This window comes from Poecilia reticulata, linkage group LG19 (assembly GCF_000633615.1).
Source record: "Poecilia reticulata strain Guanapo linkage group LG19, Guppy_female_1.0+MT, whole genome shotgun sequence".
NCBI classification, from domain to species: Eukaryota; Metazoa; Chordata; class Actinopteri; order Cyprinodontiformes; family Poeciliidae; genus Poecilia; species Poecilia reticulata.
In genome coordinates, this window is record NC_024349.1 from 17,979,604 (window position 1) to 18,001,585 (window position 21,982).

The 21,982-nt window shown below is 38.3% G+C and overlaps 1 protein-coding gene across 1 annotated transcript; it reads right to left on the reverse strand.

Annotated features, from left to right (window-relative positions):
- Positions 1-276: 276 nt before the first annotated feature.
- On the reverse strand, positions 277-16,912 carry slc16a5a (solute carrier family 16 member 5a). The gene is made up of 5 exons (XM_008437473.2): positions 16,789-16,912; positions 12,186-12,653; positions 8,675-8,818; positions 6,853-7,686; positions 277-3,484 (listed from the first exon to the last, which is right to left on the reverse strand). The coding sequence occupies exons 2-5, from the start codon at positions 12,547-12,549 to the stop codon at positions 3,270-3,272; spliced, it is 1,557 nt and encodes a 518-aa protein (XP_008435695.1). The 5' UTR covers positions 12,550-12,653; positions 16,789-16,912; the 3' UTR covers positions 277-3,269.
- Between the last annotated feature and the right edge of the window lie 5,070 nt (positions 16,913-21,982).

Genomic DNA, 21,982 nt, shown 5'->3' on the forward strand with positions numbered 1-21,982 from the left:
TGGATTGTACAATAAGTAAATCAATTTAACTGATTCTCCCACTTGAGCCGATGATCTTTGTAGCTCCTCCAGAGTTACCATGAACTTCTTTGCTGCTTCTACTTTCAATGCTCTCCACCCAGCCTGTAAGCTCAAATAATCCACTCGCTATATCTTAGTAGCTTAAGAAAATGCTTTTAAAAAAAATATAAAACTAGAGATATACTCTATTAAATAACAGGAGACTTTTACAGTTTTGTTATCTAAATTGAAGAACACACAAAAACTCACACAGGACAATTTCAAAATTCAACTATTTATTTCCCCTAAATCATAATGTATAAATAAAGAATTTATAAAGATACAATTTGGTAAACAGCAAGACAAGACTCCAAAATGTGGTAACAAATCCTCTGATAAGTAACAAACATCGGGCTAAACAGTTTATTACAATGACACATTTGATACCTGAAATATTTAATGTTCAACAGTTTCTTGCTCATTTTATTAGCTCTGAAAGTATATGGACGAAGTGATTGCGTCACTATTAACTGAAACATGTGATTGCTGAAAAGCTAAACCGCCATGTTTGAGCTGCTTCCTTTCTCTCACCTCAAAGATCAGTTCAGTGGAAACAAGGAATCGTCTGTGAAAAGGGAGCCGCTGCAGGTCATCTTTTCCTAATAAACCAGCTACGTAAAAAGGCACTGTTCCATGACAGAGTGAGAGAGCAACAAACATGACTTGTTTTCCATTTAAACGATAAGTTATTTTTGATTTCCCGACACTTTCAGGGGTTTAAAATAGATTATACTTGAAGTTATTGGAAAATGTTAACCTTGATGTGCTTAAAAAGTCCAAAACAAACCCTGTTCAAACTGCTAGAAATCAGATACTTTAAAGTGATGCTGATTCACATCATTTTTCATTAGATTCCAATACTAGAGTTAAACTACAAATCAAAACATGTCCCTGTACCCAAACACAGATGCATCTCAATAAGTTACATTAGCATCAAACAATTTATTTCACTAATCCACCCAAAAAAATGAAACGCACATAGTCCCTCCCTGAATTCAGGTCTTCATAATTGAGAGAATGGCTGTGTACTTTGTGCCTAGCAGAGAGTCACTGACTCAAGCTACAAAAGAAATGGCGTTGCTAAAATTGACAGCTATTCACAGTGCTGTATCAAAGCCCATCAATGGAAAGTTGAGTGGAAGGAAAACTAATATTTAAAAAAAGTGCACAGGAATATATTTAGGAAATGAGCTGTAAGACACTCCTGCAGATGGATGCTTCATTTTTTGCACTTTATTCTTAGAGAAATATTTAAGCATGTAAGCTTTGGACTCAGTCTCTATGATCAATAGATTTATCAGACTCGTAAGACAATGTAGTTACTTGGATTCATTTGTCTTGTTCCTTTAGGCTTTGACAGCTCAACTGAAAATTACAGGATATTCAAAAAGGAAAGACGTAATTGTTTGGTCAGAAAAAGAGAGAAATCTGACCTCAGTCTGATTGGATGAGTCAAGGTGGGACTTTCAAATATTAAAATGCTAAACTGTCAAGCACGGTGGTGGCAGCATTATGTTGCTGAGCCACTTTGCTGCCAGAGATGCTGGCCTCCATGTTCTTCAGCTCAAATTTGAATAAAATGTGACTCAATTACTCCAGTTCTGATCCTCCTCAAAGCCAGTGATAAGAAATCAAACCATTTAAATACATTTTTGATCCTGCCAAGAAGGCGAGTCAAAATCCAGACAGAATTAGCATAAAGCTTCACAAGGTGGGTCACTCAGTTGGGCTCATGGCAGCTTGTTTTTGAACTTTAGGAGAGACCAAAGTATTTCAATGAAATAAGATAAAGCACAGATGCAAATCTAAGCTTCAGTCAAGACATTCAAGTCAGGTGGTTTTCTAAGTTCTTGTTTCCTAAGCGAAACTTTTGGGTTACAGTTGGCTAGTCACGAACATCAAGTAAAGAGAGATCTCTGGACCTGATGGATAAAAGCAGATTGTGCAGAACAAAGGCACCTTTTCCACAGAACAACCCAACACCAACAGTAAAACACGGTGGAAGCGTTATATGTGGTTACATAAATGCAAAAAAACCACAAAAAAAAACAGATCCTCTGTCAGACAGCCGGAGTTAATTAGTTTGATTATGACGAAGAAATGATTTATTTACGCTACATCACACAAGTTAAAGGTACAGAAGGTTATAGTTTTTTTAAGTGCCACATTGATGCATTTCCTAACTAGTTGCTTTTTATCTCCGTTGTGCTTCAGTTTCAGTGAACACCTTTGAATTTCAGGCACCAAATCAAACAAAAGCAACAAGATTTTCGTGCAAACATGACAACACGCTTAAATCTTAATGCAGAAGGAGTGAAAAGTTCAAGAATGCTCTGCTGGGGTTATCTGAGTTTGGTCTTTGGACGTTTGCTTAAAAGTAAACATATGGGTAATCAGAAGCCTTGGTGTGAACGGTTCCTACCTCAGTTGATCTTTGCCGTACACACCTATGCACACTCAAAGACTAAAATGGCGATAAATCCAGCAAAGAGTCAGAAATTAGTGTGAGTTTTGTTATGAACTTCCTGGCATGATTAATAGTCTAGTGATGCAGATGGCGTGGATAAGATCAGCAGCATTTTGCAATAAACATTACAATCACATTCATGTTGTAAGTGCACATTTGTTCATTTTGGTATGCAACTTTAACCAACACTAGCTGTGTTTCCATTACAAATGTGCGCAAAACTCTGTTGAAAAAACACACTTTCGCAACTGCGGCGTTTCCGTTAAATAGGAAACGCAATTAAGTTCACACGTGAATAAGTTTGTTCACGCCATTAAAGAAATAAAATGTCACGCCATCATCCCGCTACCACTTCCTGTCGTCGTCCTTGTCTTTCCCACCAGTAATAACGTCTGTTGGTTGATCACATGATTCGTGTGATGCGAAAAAAAGTTTTTCCTTTGCAGTTTTGCAAAATACACTAATTTTGAAATGGCTGAAAAATAACCTCATCCTAGTGCAAAAAATGAGCTTCTTTTCATATAAAGCTAATTTGTTTTTGTAATTCAAAACTGCGCAATTATACGGCCAATGGAAACGCAGCTAGTGGAAGTCATTCCAAGCATTTCGCTGGCAGGCTGCTCCAAACATCAGGAATAATCTGCAAAACTGCCGGAGCCCCGAGTGGCGACGTGAACACAGTGGCAGCAGGTTCACAGGCTGGTGATACGCTCCGTCCCCCGGCTGAGGCCTCGTCTCCCTGCTAGGGCCGGTCGCTGTACGCGCAGACAGGAGAAGCGTCGGACGCAGGATTCTCCGCTTCGGGCTGAGCGGAGAGCTGACCCTGCTGCGACGCCTTCCTCTCCTTTTTGTCCAGCCAGAGGAAGGACAGCATCAGGAACAGACTGGAGGAGGCAACAACGGCACTGCAGGCGATAAAGACGTAGAAATATTGTTGCGTGCTGTCCACCAGGATCCCTGCAGCAAAGGAAAACAGTGACGGTAAGTATTTTTAACGCTACAGGTTGCTGCAGAACTGCTGACTTTAAGGAGCCAAACTGTTTGCCAGAGAACAGTGGTTTTAAGATTTCCTTCCTTGGAGGGCTGAAATGATTAATCGTGATGATTATTGAATTACTGAATTAGTTAATGAACAATCTTTAACTTGAGTATACAGAGTTAAAAAAAAGCCATATATATATATATATATACTCAGAGCAGTAACTAAGCCAAAACTGTACAAAAAAAATTGCATTTGAGATAAAAAACAACTTTGTAAATATTTGGCTTCAAATTATGTATAAAATAAACATAAACCTATTTTTAAGCACCTTTCCTAGACAATTATTAATCTGTTAATCCAGAAAACAGTCTACAGATTAGCTTTAAAATCTATTGATGTTAAATCCAGCAGAAATGAGCTTTCCGCATGTTGATGTTAGTACATCCTTTATGCAAGTGTACACTAAAGGGATTATGTTATTGCATTTTAGGCAAAAAAATAAAAAATAAAGATTTCATATTCAAAAAAGGAACTAAATAATTTGCTTATTTGCATCTTTTAATACATTTCTAATATTGTATAAAAGAAAAGGCGTAAGTGGTCAAATAAACAGATCTGCTGGACGTGCCAATTTTTTCTACCCGATCGCAGCCGTATTTTCTTGTAGTCACATTCTTGCACAGAAAAGAAAACAATAAAGAAATAATCTTGAAAACACTTGTACAATTTCAGATCAACTAATTACGAAATACCATTTTATTTTAGTGTCATCGGTGCTTCCCGGCTCCATCAGCCTGTCTGCTCCTCCACAGTCTCTTATCTCAACACCAAAGGCCAGGAGGGACAAATGCTTTTCATTCCACGTCCCGTAACTTGTGCAACAAACCCAAATATTTAGAGTTAATTTCATCTCCATGTTCAGCCTCTGCGTGTGAAACATTTGTTTGAATATTCCAAATGACACAGATTTGTTTTTTGCACTTAAACGGCAAACTAGATGATTTTCAACAACTTTTATTGGAGAAATTGGGTAAAAGATATGAGGCAGACAATAGAAGACAAGATGAATTTCTAATACTTGTGCAGGAACTCATTTTCTGGCTGATTTTGTTTTTGCTTCAGGGCCAAAATTATCACCAGTTTTTTCCCCATGTGATCCGTCTAACACAAGCAGCGCTAGTCTTTGAGAATCGGAAGCCATTTGCTGAAAAGCAGTTTTCTTATTATAGAAATCCTTCTGTATCTTAAAGATGCAGAAGCATGGACTTTTCCCTGAAGTCATGCATTACAGCTCATTTAAATCTGGGTAAACTGCGCCGACGAAGTGGAACGCCATTTACTCGGTGAACTACATTTGCATTTTGTTCCTAAACAACAGAGACTCACAAACTCAGGTTCACAAACATTTGGCACCGGCATCTACATTAGTAAATGTTTGATGATTACATATCCATATTTACAGAGTGTTTTGGACCTGAGAATGCTTTTTTTTAAGCATCTTTTAGTTTCAATGTTCATGATTAGGATTAATTTCTGCTTTATATACAACCTCAAACCTAATGCTGTGTTTATCCCGAGTGACTTTCCAACCTTGTGGCAACATTAAGCATTTTCCTGTTTGGAAAAGAAAATTTGCCGGAAACGGAAAGATGTCTATCAGAAAGTGCAGCTGCTTTATGCAGAAAGCAGTAATGAACGACATGAGGTCAGGCAGAATGTGCAGTTTGAATATTAGTGATTAATGTGAGATTGTGCCACAAAGTAAATTCATTTTCAAAAATATAAACAGAAAAAGAATGAAACCGAAAACAAAAAAGAAAGAAATAAAAAAAATGTAAAAAATATGCAATATATCTAGACTAGAATCAGTTAATTTCAATAATTTGTTTCATTTTGGCTGAGGCTGAACTAAAAATGAAAAAGATTTTTCACTTTAAATGCCTGAAAAACTGGTGTCTACACAAATGCACATCAATTAGGCCGGCAAGTCGAGCATTTATTTTAAATAAAGTAAAAAATGAAATGCAATAGAAAACGTTAAACTGTGACTGAATCTTTTTTTTTTAAACTTACATCTTTTCTATGAATGTTTCGTAGAAATACCAGCATTTTCTAACCTGTTATTGTTGACTCGCGCCTGTGAAGCGACCCGCGTGTTCTGCAGGAGTAAACCGATCCTGACTTGTTGCTGAGGTTGCGTCACAGATCATTTAAATAGCAGCATGCAAACTGTCATCTGAGCCGTGAGCGACAGGAATCTTACAATCTTTTCCCCCTCTGCTGCTGCTCACACCCACCACTCCATGATGTAGCATACAACAGTTTCCCAACTCTGTCTAAACATGCCTTATTGACTGGAAACAAACTGCAGTCTGCCAATCACCCTTTAGAGCAAACATGAGAACGTCTTCCTGTGAGGACAAGAGATTGTGACATAGTATTAAAATACTATATTATTTTGCTGATTATTTGTGTTCAAATAGAGAAAACTGGAGTTTGTTCAACTCGCAAAAAGAGCTGAATAAATTATCCTCACAAATTTACTGGAACCAACAAGAGTAAAACAGCAAACTGGAGACACAAATGAGAAAAGAAAATGTTTTGATGTTACAGTAAGCCATCATCCACTTCCATAAATACAGGTTCAGCCTTTTTCGATTCAAATGTTTCCACCATAAACAAAAAGACCGTTTCACAGTTACACCACGCCACCATTTGAAAACCAAGCAAAAATGCACCAATTGATGGTGGGAACAAAGTTAATTCTTACAGTTTCTGAAGAAACTGAAGGTTTTGCTGATTATTAATTGATCATCATCAAATGTGACCACCGCTGGTCTAAAAAGAATAAGTCAGCATGACTTTTGGGTTTGCAAAGTCGCAACTGAACCACAAGACTTCTGCAAAAAGATTATTTCCACTAAAACTTGTGAGCATTTCGACTTAGTGGGAAAAACAGATGACATGTTGCAAAAGGTCTTCACCAGAGGTGTCCCGGCCGTTACAACCTTTTCACTTCTGATACGATGCAGCTTTGAGTTCTGGCTGATGCCAACAATAACCAGATACGATGTCATCACAAATGAAATTACACACACTTTTACTTATTTTGTGGTGCAGAATGTCAGAAAAGGCTTGATCAAGGGATATTACTCAGACAGCAACAACAGTGGATAGAAATGCTGGGGCGGACTAAATATTGAAATTTTAGATCTAGGCCGATATGATCCGATACTTTTTCGGATGGTATCCGATTGATTTTCAATATCACTATCTGATCGGGACACCCTCTGTCTTTACTTTGTGAGATGGAGTTATCATTTTATGATATTTTGTGCGTTACCTGCCAGAGGAGGTCCAATCAGCAGCGTGATGCTCTCCATGACGGCGAGCAGCCCCAGCGCTGACGGGAAGCGCCTCATCTCCACTATATCCATCAGGACGGTGAACATCAGCGACCCGACCACACTCATCGAAAGTCCGTACGTGACCACGTACGCCACCAGCACGGGGAAGCCGGCCCCGATGCAGCAGATGCAGTTACTGAGCCCGTTGAAGAGCAAAGCGGAGGCAAACACATAAACGTGCCGCCCTTTGAACCAGGGCGTGTTGAACATGATGGCGAACGGCGGCCGCACCACAATGTTAACGATACCCAGGATGGAGAGCAGCAGCGCGGCCCTGCTTGGCTCCATGCCGTGGTCCGTGGCGTACGGAACCAGATATACCAGCGGCACCACGAAGCCCAGCATCATGAAGGTGATGCCTATGGCAAACACGCGGTAATGCCGGTTGTTGAGGAACTGATCGAAGGCCATGTGTTCTTTTACGGAGGCCACCAAAAACCTCCAGGCGGTCCTAAGCCTCGATTCCCGCTTCACTTGCTTTTCCGAAGGTGCAGGTGTGTGATCCATCAGCGGCTGGCCGCGATGCTTTTTGGGCTGAAGGGGCCGCATCACAGCACCGCACACGCAGCTGTTCAGCAGGACGGCGCCCAGGATGAGAAAGCTCCCCCTCCAGCCGAACTCTGAGTGGAGGTAGTTCCCCAGGAAAGGCAGCGTGCAGAGTCCCAGCGCCGTTCCCGTGGACGACATGGCGTTGGCAAACGCACGCCGACGCACAAAGTAGTGACCCAGGATGGTGACAGCCGGCTGGAAACTGAAGCAGAAGCCGAGTCCTGCAACAGAGTGGAAATGCTGTTTTTAATATATGAGAAATAAAAATTAAAGACTTGAGATCTTCTACTGAAGCGACGCACCAATCAGAATCTTTTGGCTAATTCTTGATATCTGTTCTTTGTAAAGCTTTGATTTCCACACACATTTTATAAACCTGGAATTATCAATATTAGAAGCAGAGGCGATGTCACACTGTGTGAGTGAAACAAAGGGTTCACTGTTTCCAAACCCTTAGAGGGTCTCTGCCAGAAGATCTCAACTAGAGCTGCAACTAACGCTTATTTTATTGGATTATTCTGATGATTAATTGGATTGAAAAATCTGAAAAAAATTTTATTTAACCACCTGAGCCACTTTCATACAATATCAGAAATACAATAAAAGATCTGCATAGATTAAAAAAATGAATTCCCTTTTTAAATAAGAAAATAAACATCTTATTGTCTTCAATGCAGTAACAGAAACCCTTTAGTGCATGCATGATTATTTGTAGTAAAGGATGAATCTGCAGGTACTCTGCTTCAACACATACCTTTTATTTTTTTAATCCCTCTAAAATCAACATTTAAAAAGCTCGGTCCTTTCTGCTTGACCCCACTACCATGTAGGGCTGTTCTGTTGCTTTTTTTTATTTAGATTTATTGATAATTCGAAAGCAAAATGTGCTTTATATGAGTTTTTTTTTTTTTTTTACAGAATTTGAACCAAGTGAAGCTAAAACTTGCCACTTGAGTTCTGGGTAGAACATAATTATATACAACGGGATTTTTTTTTATCTTTCATTCAAAATATTTCTATATTTTGTTCAGTTTTGGACTACGTAATGCTCAGATTGTGCTGCTTTTTGTTTTTCAGCAAATTGCCTTTTTTAGAGTTTGTGTCCAGTTAACAATTACGTCGATTATTAAATTAGTAAATTATTTCAATGGCCAATTAATCGGATTAATCGTTTCACCTCGTGTCGTCAGTATAGATCACTTTGCTGACCTGTAATCACTCCAGCGGTGATGTAAAGCTCGGCGATGGAGTTGGTAAACGAGCTGGCGACCATTCCGAGCCCACTCAGGACCCCGCCCAGCATGACGGTGGGCCTGCAGCCGAGCTTCCCCACCAGCACGCTGCAGAACGGACCTGTGGATCACATGAAATGCTCTTAGTTTAATGCACACCGGAGCAGAAGTGGGTAGAGGCTCACGAGGCAGAGGCTGCTTTCCTAATCCTGCCTGCTTCACATAACCTGCTCAGCTGCAATTTGAGCTAAGAAATGAATTGTTTGCTTTCTTGTATTTGCAATCAGCGTGTTGAATAAAGCTGTAAAACTGTTAGGCTGCGAGACATTTTACGTCACGTTCAAAAAAATGTACAGAAACGTTTCTCTGATCTTTAATGCGTCGTGTGTCTTTAGCCGCAGCTCATAGATGATTTATGAGAGGGAAGCTTCACACTGTGAATCTGAAAACCTAAGTATTAAATACAGAGATCCCCTTGGTTAAATGTCAGAGGGAGGGGTATCAAATTCAACACTGCTCAACTTTGTTTCTGACCTACAGGCTGCTACATATTTCCAGGGACAGTGTTTGTTTGACCTTGTTGAGCCAACAACTACAGAAAAAACAAGCCTCCAGACCCTAGAAACACAGTTACAAGCTCTTTTTTCAGCATTTAATGTCCATGATATGAACACTAACATCTGTAGATCCTTTAACTTGTAAAACTGGAAAGGAAGTGGAGGCTTGGTGCAGCTTAATGGAGATAAACCTTCTTGTCCCATTTCTTTGGGATTAAGAGCATTTCAAAGCTCAAAGCATTCCTGCCCCTGAAATCCATTGAAACTGTCTGAAGCCTGACTGTAACTTTCAGTGCTGCAGCTCCAGCGCTCGCTGTACCCGATGTGATCAGACAGCTGAACAACAGCGATATGATTTCAATTAGATTTGGTCTGCGGTGGATCCACAAAGTTTAGGCACCGAATCCAAGCCCATCTGACATGAACAGAGCAGGGAAGAGGAAGTTCACACCGTGAAGTGAAGATGATCATAAATGAGGTCAATACACAGAAAAGCGTTTTGGTCTCCACGCTGTTCTCGGGGATTTGCGTTATCAGTAGCAGAGGTGAAGCAGAGGGCGGCCGCCCGTCTCCACAGCACACCAAACACAGGCAGGGGGAGAGAAACTTCAAACTTTACCAATCACTTTCCGTTTACACATTAACTGGATCAAAACGCTTCAACGAAATCAACCTGTGCAGACAAGTCAGACGGCTAAATATATTTGAAAGGGGATAAAAACGTTTAAAGAAAATGATCCATATCGATAATAACATTATGGATCAGACAATAAAAACTAGCATTTCTCGACAAAATACCAGGTTTTTTTGTACCTGAAAACCTGGTATTTGAACAGGTGTGTTTAAAACTCACTGCATGTTGACACAGCCGTCCCACCCTGTTTAATGTGTTACACTGAGTTTGAATAAAAGTCTGATGAAAAGAGGATGTTGAAATTACTGGCTGCACAGATCGTTCTGAGTAGGACAGTGAAAAAAACAAAACAACTATTACAAAATAAGATATTTAGTGGTACCGCTCATTGTTTAGCTTAGCGATTCTGTCCTCACTTAGCATTTGTAGCTTGTTGTGTCACTACATACATTACACTGAGCCCATATTATCTGTTAAGAGGCTTTAATTAAAATTTTTTGCCCTACTTCAACTCACAGAAATAAAAATATAATAAAAATACTGGTGGCTTCAAACTGTGCCAGGCATGGTGGTGGCAGCATTATGCTGAGGGTATGTTTTACTGTTCCTGTTAAAGGCGGATGGAATAACTGACTAGGAGAACTGCCTCCAAATTACTCAACTTCACCTCAAATCTCCAAATAAATGGTAGATAGGTGAACATAACTGGTTGTTCCAGCAGGACAAAGATCCAAAACTGGTTTTGGAATAGATACAATTAGCCAACATTAAGCTTGTGGAATGGTCCAGATGAAAACCCTGTTGAAAATATGTGAACTGAGCTTAAATGTCTGGTCTGGTGAGAGGAAAACCCAACAAACTCTGGCAAGGATTGTGTGAAAAACCCAAATCAGAATGAAAAAATCAGAAGTTAATTTACAGCTGTGAAAAAAATGACTGGTTTCTCTGCTACATTCAAAACGAACATTAAACCAAATAAAGTGCAGAATTCAGGCAATTTTTTTTCTTAATTCACAATTAATTCAAACTTTCTCACCCATGTCTTGCTTTCAAAATTCATTGCAGTTTCCTGTTGTGTATTCCTTTAAAAAGAACTGTTTAAGTGAATCGTTGAGGTCTGAAATTAGTATGAAACTCTTGCTAAGGATGAGTGGATGTAAATTACTGACCTAGAACCACATGCAGGCTCCAGCCTGTCTGGGTGTCTGAACATAATTAGGCAAGTAAAAAGAAGGGAATAGATGGATGGGAAAAGAAAAACAAAAGCAGGACTCTGAAAACTAAAACGGCCAGTTTTGGTTTTGCGAAATAAGCCTGCCACGGTTTCTCATGAAATAATCTCACCTAAACCAACACAAACACAGCAAGACTTGCAAATTCCCACTCTCACCTTTCACATGTTCCCCTGAACAATACAAGCATTTATCTCACCCTCTGTGGCGTGTTAAAGGGCAACTTCTAAGGGCATTACATTTGCAGATGTTAATATAACTGTAACCGCAGTCATATTAACATGTACATTGTTATATTAGTATTATTATTATTGTCATGAAGAATTCCAGTGAATGTTTAAAAGCCCCCAAACGGTCCATATTGTTGGGATTGTTAGCTATTTTCTCAGCTGTTTGTTTAATGAGAGTCTTAAGAAACATCAATAAATGTGAAAATATGATACAAATCCAGTTACTGTATGCAGTGCAGTGATACAAATTAGACTTCTTTATGTGACTGATGTCCCGAACAAGATAAATGGAGTGTTTTTTTAAGATCAGTCACAGCCATACAGTTACCTAAAACAGAAGTAAAAAAAATAAGTGACTGTCCCTTTTATTGTTATCACCACAGCACAAAATACTGTGGAAAATTATTATTTTTTGCGCATTAAATATCTGAAATGCTGCCAAACTGGTGGCATGTTTTTTTGTTTTTAAGAAGTTATGAGGCACAGTGGCAAAACCTGGAACTGCTGCTATGCAAGTTACAGGATATTGCTAGGTAACCACAAGTTACTCAACAGGATGTTGGTAGGTAACCAAAGAGTGACTGAGTTAGTTGATGCCACCAACCTTGCTAACCATAAGAGTTTGAGTGGCTAAAGTCTTTCCTCTGCCTACATCGCCCGGAATGCTGCGCGGTTCTGGATCGTAGTCCATTGAAATTACTGAACGTTAAATCAGGCATGTTATTTATTGATATTGATCACGTGTCTCTACCGCAACGTATATTGTTATTGATTTATTGTCCAGTTCACATATTAGCGTCGGCCTTTAAGGGCGACCACAACTCAGCCGATTTACCTCCTGCGTGGAGCGCCGACGTCATGATGGATGGCACCCAGGACGTTTCGCTGTTGGAGGCGTGGAACTCGTTCTGCAGGTCTGTGTAGAAGATCCCCACACAGGCGGGAAAGCCCAGGGTCATGGCCAGGACCAGGATGGTTGCAACCAGCACCGCCCAGCCCCAGCCGCCATCGGGAGCGGTGACGGCTCCTCCTGTTATAGCGACGGGGTCTCCGCTTTCACTCCCCCGCCCTCGCTCGCAGTCAGCAGCCGCCACCTGCCCCTCGTCGTGGTCCAAACCGTTGGCCAGGTCGAAGGCCTTGGAGGTCTCCGAGTCCAGACTGGGATCACTGGAGCCCCTGATTCCATTCCGCTGAGTCATTTTCTGCTCGGCACTTGAGGCGGGACTCTGGCGTTGGCTCTGCAGGGTGTGAAGGAACGTTGGGTGCCCATGTCACTGCAACCGCTGGGATCCTTTCAGGAGACCTGGGATCATAATCACAGAAGGAGCAATGTCAGAGTGCACACTTCAATCCCTTTTAATTTTTATCTACTCTTAGCAGATTAGCTCAGATTAGCTCAAGCTCTGATCAGCTTCCCTGCATCTGCTGAAGGAATGTTTCCTCACAGCATGATGCTGCCACCACCATGTTCCACACAGAGCATGCAAACATGTCCTAAAATTAACCCCGGTCTCATCTGACCTGAGCACTTTCTTCCACTCTGAACTGTTCTTGTCTAAGTTTTAATATATGCCCAGGTCCCTCTTGAAAATGAGATCTGGATCTCAATGGGGTTTACCTGATTAAATAAAGAAAATAAAAAAATAAATAAATAAATAAAAATATAAATACACACATTGGCGTCTAATCAGCAGTGCAAGTTGAAGACCTGCACTAATATAATATCCTACAAAAAATATATCATTAAACGTATTTGAATTAACTCAATGGACTCGCACTTATCTTAAATAATTTAGGATACACTGACATGTTTAATGTGATGTTTTAGAATTTTAAAAATTTGATAATTTCATAAAAACACAAATACAATCCTGCAATCTTCTATTAAGTAAAAGACACAAAATCCTGACACACATGAATTTAATATTTTACCATTGACAAAAAATAAATACATTCAACACATCTGCATCCGTTTACCAGTGTGTTAGGATTCATTTGAAGGATTTGTTGAGGGGGGAAAAAACCCCATCGATAGATTAGCTCGTTTATGTCTTTGCATTTTTTTCCAGCTTTTAATGCCACTTAGATAAAAGTGTTTGCTTTTAGTTATCTCCGGGTCCAGGCTGGAGCACAGAGGAGGCCAAGCCTTTACAGCCCTAGCTTATAAATAATGAAGTGGACCTGCACTTTCTTGCTAGGCAGCTGCCAAAACAACCTATTTTTAGGTCACGTCTTAAAACATTACTTTGGTTTAAATCCTTATAAATTCCTTTATAGTTAGCAGCCTTTTATCTTTTTCTTCGTGAAGTACAAGACTGTTTTAAGCTATTTTTTTTAGCTAATTGAATCAATTAAAAACAACATCTACAAATAGATATTGAAGGCTTCCTTTAATCTCATCTGAAAAGTGAGTGGTATTTGTAAAGAGACAGTCGATTATATGAGGTTACTGCAAGGTGACCTAGTGGACAAAAATAAAAAAGCAAAACTTGGAGCTCTGATCTCGTTTAACGTTACAAAATAACTAAAGAGGCTTTCACAGAACCAATGAAAAAAGCTCCAAAGTTGGAAAATGGACAGAAGATCCTGCCTCATTAATTAATTTAGTCGTTTTTGCACAATCAAAGCCTCCAGGGAGTGCAGCCTGTAGAGCACATTTCCTGTGCATCTCCATTTGTCTGCATTTCATAACAAAACATAACCAGACATCCAGAACTTTAAGCCTGCAGCTGCTAATTTGGCAAAACCCTGATAAGTTTAAGGAAGAACCGAACTGCTCGGCTTCAGAGGGAGTCGAGCCAACGTCACACCAGCATGAGCTTGTAAAAACCACTGAATGAAAGGCCTTCTGTGAAAACGTTCCCCCAGCAGTTGGTCCAAAGACATTCAACACCGTTTCCACATGCAACTGCTGAGCAAATCTCCCGAGACTCTTTTCCCAAGAACAAATCACCATCTCCATCAACCCTGAGGCGTTATCGGACATCATACAGATTATCAGATCTTTACCAGGTTCACTCAAGTGTACAAAAACACAGCAGGGATCCATTAGTTTTTTTTAATTTTTATTAATTTTATTTTTTTTAAAGTAAGCTGTTTTTCAAATGTCTTTATCTAAGTTTTACTAGAAGTGCATTGATTGCACATTTCTGGCCAAAAGTTGATCCGATCTTTAAAAAGCATGACCTGCCAATTCTGATTTTGGCCAAAACTTATTTTTTTATCTGAAATGTCAGATATAGTAATACATTTTGGCTATATTTTTTGCTAAATATAGCTGTGTATTACAGACTTCTGCCCAGGTCCGTCTTGAAAATGAGATCTGGATCTCAACGGGGGTTACCTGGTTAAATAAAGGAAATACTTTCTTTTTTTGAAGTCATTGAGTTGGCAGCAGTGGGGTGACCATTGTTAACTGGTTCAATACTTCACATGGAAGTAATGGAAGATAACGCTTTCCCAAAATTAAGAAAATCAGTGTTGATAAATCGGTTAGTTGATAAATCGGTTAGTTGATAGATGATCAGGGTGATAAATCGGTGCACTAATAATTTTTACTAATCTTAAAATACAAAAAGTGCAACTATATGTAGGCCTCTCACAATAAACAATAAATCAATTAATTGCATGATAAAACAACCTCAATAATTTTGATTTGCATAATTTATCGTTTTTCTCCTTTCCCTCTTTCTGCCAAAAACTGGACGACAAAAGTATTGAGTCTGATATTTTGATCTCAACTAGTTTTTTTGTTTTTGTTTTTATCATTTTTGTTTACAGAGATTTCATAATTAATTTTATTATTTTTTTCTGTTGTTTTGTTTAGTTATTTTGGATATTTAAAATGTTTTCCAGTTCCCGTGTTAAATGTTCATTAGAATTTAATTTTATTGATCTTTGAGAATGTACGTTTTTACATTATTATGCCATTACTATTAAATTGCTTGAAAATGCTCTCAAAACAACAATACTATCGTTTATCGCAATAACTTTTGGGACAATTTATCGTCCAGCAAAATGTGTTATCGTGACCGGCCTAACTATATTTTGATACATATGCACGACAAAAGAAAAGTGAATTTTCAATGTTGAATCATTTAATCAAAGGGAAAAAAAGAAGTTCAGAAAAATTCAAATTCTGTCATTTATGAAGAAATAAATTGCAGATTTTGACTTCCTCTAGGATCTCACTTCGCTAAATAATACAAGTGTCCCATCTTCTTTTACACAGTGCAACTTTTAGTGTAATTCGCATGTCTATTTGTCATTACTGACTCACAGCTTAGAAATGTCACTCAATTATTCTGCTACAGTGTTGACACATGCTCTCAAACAGACATTGTGATGGGCGAAACTGTGACTTAGGCATGGGCCGGTGTGGGACTGTCAAGGTCAAATTAATAACACAGATTTATTTTATTCAGACAAAAATTAAAGCAAAGCTGTGAATTGTGATCTAATTGAGTTAATTTAGAAACAGGAAAGTGCCCCTTATACTTACTGCTAATAATATTAATTATTAAAAGTTAAAATATTGTTAAATATAACACTTATTTATACTTTTTTATACCTGTTCGTTCAGTTTTTATAGAGTAACTTCAATTAACAAGATGATATTACTGGTTAATTATAGGGTATTCAACAAACATGCCACTTGTAGCCTATAAAAAAACCCAACTTTAATAGAAGTAATTTTTGGAAAATGTTTTATTAATTTCTTTTGATTTAATCTACAAGTAATTTATAACAAAATGTATCAGATTGTCAGCAACTGCTGCCGACTAGCACAAGTGATTCAGCGATTTGAAAGATCAGTTATTATCGCATCAACATCTTAGTTTATGATGTTGATTTGTTTGTTTTTCCCCCAAGAAGAGGGGAGAGGTTGTGTGCCTGGCTTACTGTGGGGAGGCAGAAAATCAAATTTGCCCCAGGCACTATTTCTTTTCCTGCTAGACGAGTGAAGAAATCCCCATGGATCTCATTTATCTTTGGTGAAATAGTTTTATGGCAGCTGACCTTTCTGCGGGACGGGCCACCCTGACAGGATGGAGGAGCAGCTTTAATGTCACAGAATGAAGCCTGAGCTTTTAAAACTCTCGTTAAACAGCTCTCTCTTTTTCCCTACATTCACTCTCGACTCTTCATTTCCCCTTGTTTACGACTAAAAGTCACGCATCTAAACCCGGGTTTCCAACCCAAACACAGTCACAGTACTTTCAGACCACACTGGCTCCACTGCCACGAGATAAAGATGTAAATATGTTTCTCAGTAGATCTAAATCTCGTTGTTTCTCGCATCACCGTGAGCTGTGAAGCTTCCCTCTGACGAATGAACGTCTCCAACATCAGTTCAGGAAAGAGGAGGAAGTGCTTTCACCAGAAGCCATCTCTTCCGTATTTTAAAATTTTTTTTTAAAACAAACGCAGTTACTCACCTTTCCAGGCGTGCTGCTCCTCGGTGTATGCCGGAGGAAAAACTGTCGAGCTGATATTAGCTCGTAACGGACCACACCGTCCGCCGCGTGGGCGGGGACTAGATGCGGATCACGGAGACGCTGACGGGAGTGAGCGGAGAGCAGGCCTTGATAAGCCCCGCCGCTGGCTGTCCCTGAGCGGATGTGGAAAGCGGTTTTAACATTTAATAACTTTAAAAGCCAAAAGTTACCAATATGCGCCAGGTTTACAGTTTTTTTGTTTTGTTTCTTATTCTTTTTCTTTTTTTTTTTACAAATGTTTAATATGGACCATATGGGCGTTTATCCAGGATGACATTAGAAAGGGAGTGCAAAATCACCATATGAGAAAATATTATTTATCTGCAGTCGATGGCCCAATCATGCTGCTGAAAATAGGATTATGATGGCATTTTTGCCCTCAATCAAACAATACCAACAACACAAGTTATTCTATGGTGTATTCTTTCTGTTTAGCTACCGCAGATGGGCGTGAATTTTAGCAATGCTCAATGTGAAAATCTGAAGACAGATGACTGAATAATATTGCTGTTACATGAATAGTGGCTAATATCTTCCTGCTTTCTGCTACTGCTGGTGAAATATATCAAACTCATTTACTCTTAATTTTGTGTTCATCAGCTGATGTAACTTTCAAATAGTTAAAATTATAACATACCATGCTGCATTTCAAAATGCACTTTGTTTTAGTTTGCTACTCCTGGTGTGATGTAAGCAAATTGCAAATGATGCTAATGATAACAAGTATGTCGCACACACAGAGTAGCTTAGCAGTGATAAAGCAGATGTGGTGTTGACAGAGTATAGGGGGGCCCAAAGAAAAATCTGCTCAGGGCCCCAAAAAGTTTGGACCAGCTCTGATCTCCAGCCCTGTGTCTTCTCCACCTGACCGGCCACCCATGCCTGTCTGTGAAGAAGCGGCAGTCATGCTGCACGTCCTAGCAACAGGTTGGGCTAACTCTCAACCTTATCAGCTCAGTGCGTGAGGCGTTTAATCTCTACCAGCTGCTTTGCATTTTGCTGATTAAACCCACTTGATCATGGATCCACCAATCCATGATTCTGCCTGGCATTTATTAGCCTTTCAGTGTTAGATGATTCTCCCATATTCCATCTTTTTGCACTGCTGGCATTATTTTTGTTTTTGTGCCATCTGTGTCAGTTTAGCTGTTGTGTTGTACGTTTTCCTTCGCTTTGATTAAATGAACAAACAGCTTGCCATAGCCGTGTTCATGAAAAGCAGTGGAAGGTGGATACAATGTACAATTCATAGAGGAGGGGGAAGCTCACAGAATCAGCTGCTGCTTTAACCAACACGGTGCGGACTGAATCACTGAGCAACAGCAAGTAAAAACCCGGAACCCTGAAACGTCATACATAAAATTTGTGTTTCAATTTGATTCACTAAATCTGAGTTTTAAAGATTCTTGTTCATTCTAGAAAGGAAGAATATAATTTTGGGGTATGGAGGTGAAACCACCAAAAAATGAAACTTGTGTGAAGAATTTTAAATTTGGATTAGGATATAAAACAATCTTAAAGAGAAACAAGACACCGAGTGCGACTCGACTGCAAACCCACCTTAATTAATTGAAAGGCGAGAGAATATCACAATTCACAATCTAGTAGTTCTGGACTTTATAGTAAAGAGGCAAGACAAAACACTTCAAGAGAAAGCCAGTAAAAGTCCTGTTCAAGTTGTCCAGCAAATTATGTATTAGTATATCCAAATCTGTTGAGACTAAACTGAAGATTAACGCTGCATATCATGCCAAAAAACTTGTTCCCAATGTGAAACGATCAGGGATGTAGAAGCTGGTCAGGATAAATACAGGGAAATAAAAACTGTTAGAGGCGGCAAAAGACTTGAGACTGGGGCCGAGGGTCACCTTAAACTTAAACCAGTAATCTGAAAATACTCGTGCAAAATGAATTACAGATTATCTTGATTAGTATGAAGGAATGTTGGTCTGTTAAGCTATTCCAATGTCGATTAAACTCTGAATAATTCGCTTTGGGCGACCTCTGGTGGCCTGTTTGCTGATGTGAAGTCGAGGCTTAATTACTGTAATGCCAAAACGATCTCAACGCAATCATAAAGTTTTATATGTGGAAAAACTAAAATAGAATTAGAGACAAAAAAAATTGGAAATTGAATTTTATTTTGTTTTAAAACATAATGATTTATTGCTGAATTATAACATTATTCCTTTATTGACCTTGAAATTTAATTTTATTTATTTAAATTCTGCAAAATGGACCGTAGCGTCTGATTAGTTAACCTACAGAGCAAGTCAACTCTAGGGCAATTATTTTAGAAAAGAGCAGTAGCCCCGCCCACTGACATCCTCAGACCACTGCAGTCCAACTCAAGACGTCTCCCTGGTTTTAACTAATATACATAAAGAGACTGAGGTTTGTTGGAAATCAGATCCTGAATATTTATTTTCATAGCTTGTGATTAATCACTGCAGATTCTGATACTCAGGCGAGACACTGTTTCTTTCCATTTATTGCTTTGTTTTTCTGTTCTCTGACTGATTTGTAAAGAATCTTGTTTTTAAAATGCTGCAGTCTATAAATAAATTGACATTGACGGTTGAGGTTGACAGATAAATTCATAATTTGTTGTTGCACTCACCGATGAAACATTTTAAAAGTGAATTAACTGTGTTCTTTTTGGAGATAAAACTGATATTTCATTTTAGTTTGAAGATACTACAAAGAATGAAATTTCAGCTATGTTTGTTTTGCATGCCTGAACTTATTTAGTTTGTTCTTATCACATCATGGTTGGATTTCAGTCACAGCCTGAAAGTCTGAGCTTATCAAGAGAAATGCAGACACTGCTGTCATTTCTCCTCAAATTATTCATTGATTTGTTTTCCTATTTGGGTGAATAAGATAAAGTTCATTATTAAAGTAGGACATCAGCCTGTATTTTCTTTAGTCAAACAGAAGAAATAAATAGTCAGTGAGCCATGTTTTAAAACACAGACATATTTTTTATGATTACAAACCAGACAGGGCTTTGTTAAAATTGTTACATGTAAAGTAACAACATTGGTAGACAAAATTTGAAAAAATATAAAATAAATTAAAGTGAAACAAACAATTAAAATGTTAAATGTTCTCCACAGTCTTCATTAACAATATTCACATTTGACATCAATACTGCTGATAAATGAGCACAAAGTAAGTTAATATGCGACATTTCTAATACATCTAAATGAGTATATGCGTGTGCATGTCCACAAACGCATGCAGGTGCTTACAGGTTAACTGGTGAGTTGATCCACAAGACATTTTCAGTTTCTATATATTTATGTATATTTTTTTTGCATGGTCTTCTGCAGATTGCGAAGAAAAAAAAACTCCCTAACCCAAAACTTGTTGTAGAAAGGTCTCCAGTCTGACTGGCAGGTTAATTTATGTGTTCAAAACTACATACACGGCACAAAACAAACAAACAAAAAAAATAAAAAATAACAGAACCATGTCGTTCATGAGTCACGAATACATCTATTTGTCGACCAACTGTTCCACACAGAAATATACAACGTACAAACCACAGAGCCATGCCGTCATCTTCGCCCCCCATCATGCTTCACATCAACTTTGCACCAACACAGAGGTCAGACGAAGTTTAGAACATAAGATTATTATCCTTAGAACAATGCATGCTCTCATCTTTTTATGTGCCCAGATACTTTTTTTTTGGCAGTACTGTACAACATTTTGTATAGAAACTAGTTTAAGTGATGATTAAATCTTTTGCTCATTAACAGCGTGTTTCTGTAGGCAGATAGTTGGAGAATCACACGGCAAAGTTTAGTAAGGTAAGTGGTTCCCAACATATTTGATCCCATAAAATAAAGCAGTAAAGAAAACTTAATACCACAGGAGGGATCTTTGTTGCATCTGACTTTAATCTAAAACTTTTATATCGTCTCTAAGCTTTTAATGAAAGCCTTCCAGATAAACTGTGGCTGTGATCAGCATCAGCACTGCTTTCAACTAAAAACTACAGCTAATTATCATCCCACCTCAAACAATATAAGTTAAACGGTTTGCCAGCTGGAAGCTAAGACAAGCATTAGCATTAGCTAAATGCCACATCACATTCATTTTAAAAGGGCTTTGTGCTTAATGTCAGGTAGTATAGTGACAGCATATTTTAGCCATTTTAAATTCAATTTCTCTCAATACTAAAATTGCCAGCAACATTTTAAAAAATATTTTTAAGAAATGTTTTTTGTTCAGGCCAACTGTGAGAAACAATGATTAGCATTAGCGCTGCTAACATCAGTTCATCCCTGAATTTTTACTTATTTTAAAAAAGCGTTTACCAAATTTGCTTAAACAGACTGACTTTGGGAACACATTTATTTGCACTATGCATAAGCTTAAAGTCACAGCTAAATAAGACAGTAAAAAAGAAAAGTCACACAACTAACCAACCCCATTTGGCTCAAATAATTACCATTGTTGTAAATGTTTTATTAACATTATCTGAGACAATCTTTTGACTGTCCACAGTAATATGTGTTTTCTAAATAGTAATTTAATTGATTATCTTAAATGAACATTGACTACCAAGGTAGCTTATTAAAAAAATTATATTTTAAAGGTTTCCCTCATTCATTTTAAAAACTTCCTAGACATGGAGATAAATGTCTTATAATCAAAATGATGGTTTATTTTACAAGCTAACATTTTCTTTCAAGCATAAACCAGGTAAAATTGCTCTGAGCCTTTGATTTTTTTAGATTGGTTTAATCTCGGACTTTAAAAGGAACATTGGACAGTTTAAATATTAATCACAAACATATGAATTATTAAATGGGGATGTTAGCATGCCACATAATAAAATATAAGCTGCAAAAGGATCTCAAGTTCTCAGTCAAATTGATTTCTTTTAGAAAAGTGCACTGCTGATGTTTTACTAAGATACAAGCAGAAGAGAACTTTCTTTGTAAAATGAATGTGTTGTAAGTACACCCATTTAGTAACTTTGCATATACAATAATTCCAACGAATCATTAGAAAAGTTTGTCCCAGAAAGGGGCAAAGTGCAACTGAAAGTTGGGTGACGTAGCTCAAAATCAGTCAGTCCCAAAGGAAGCAGTCACTAATGCTAGCTTGAAACAATCCA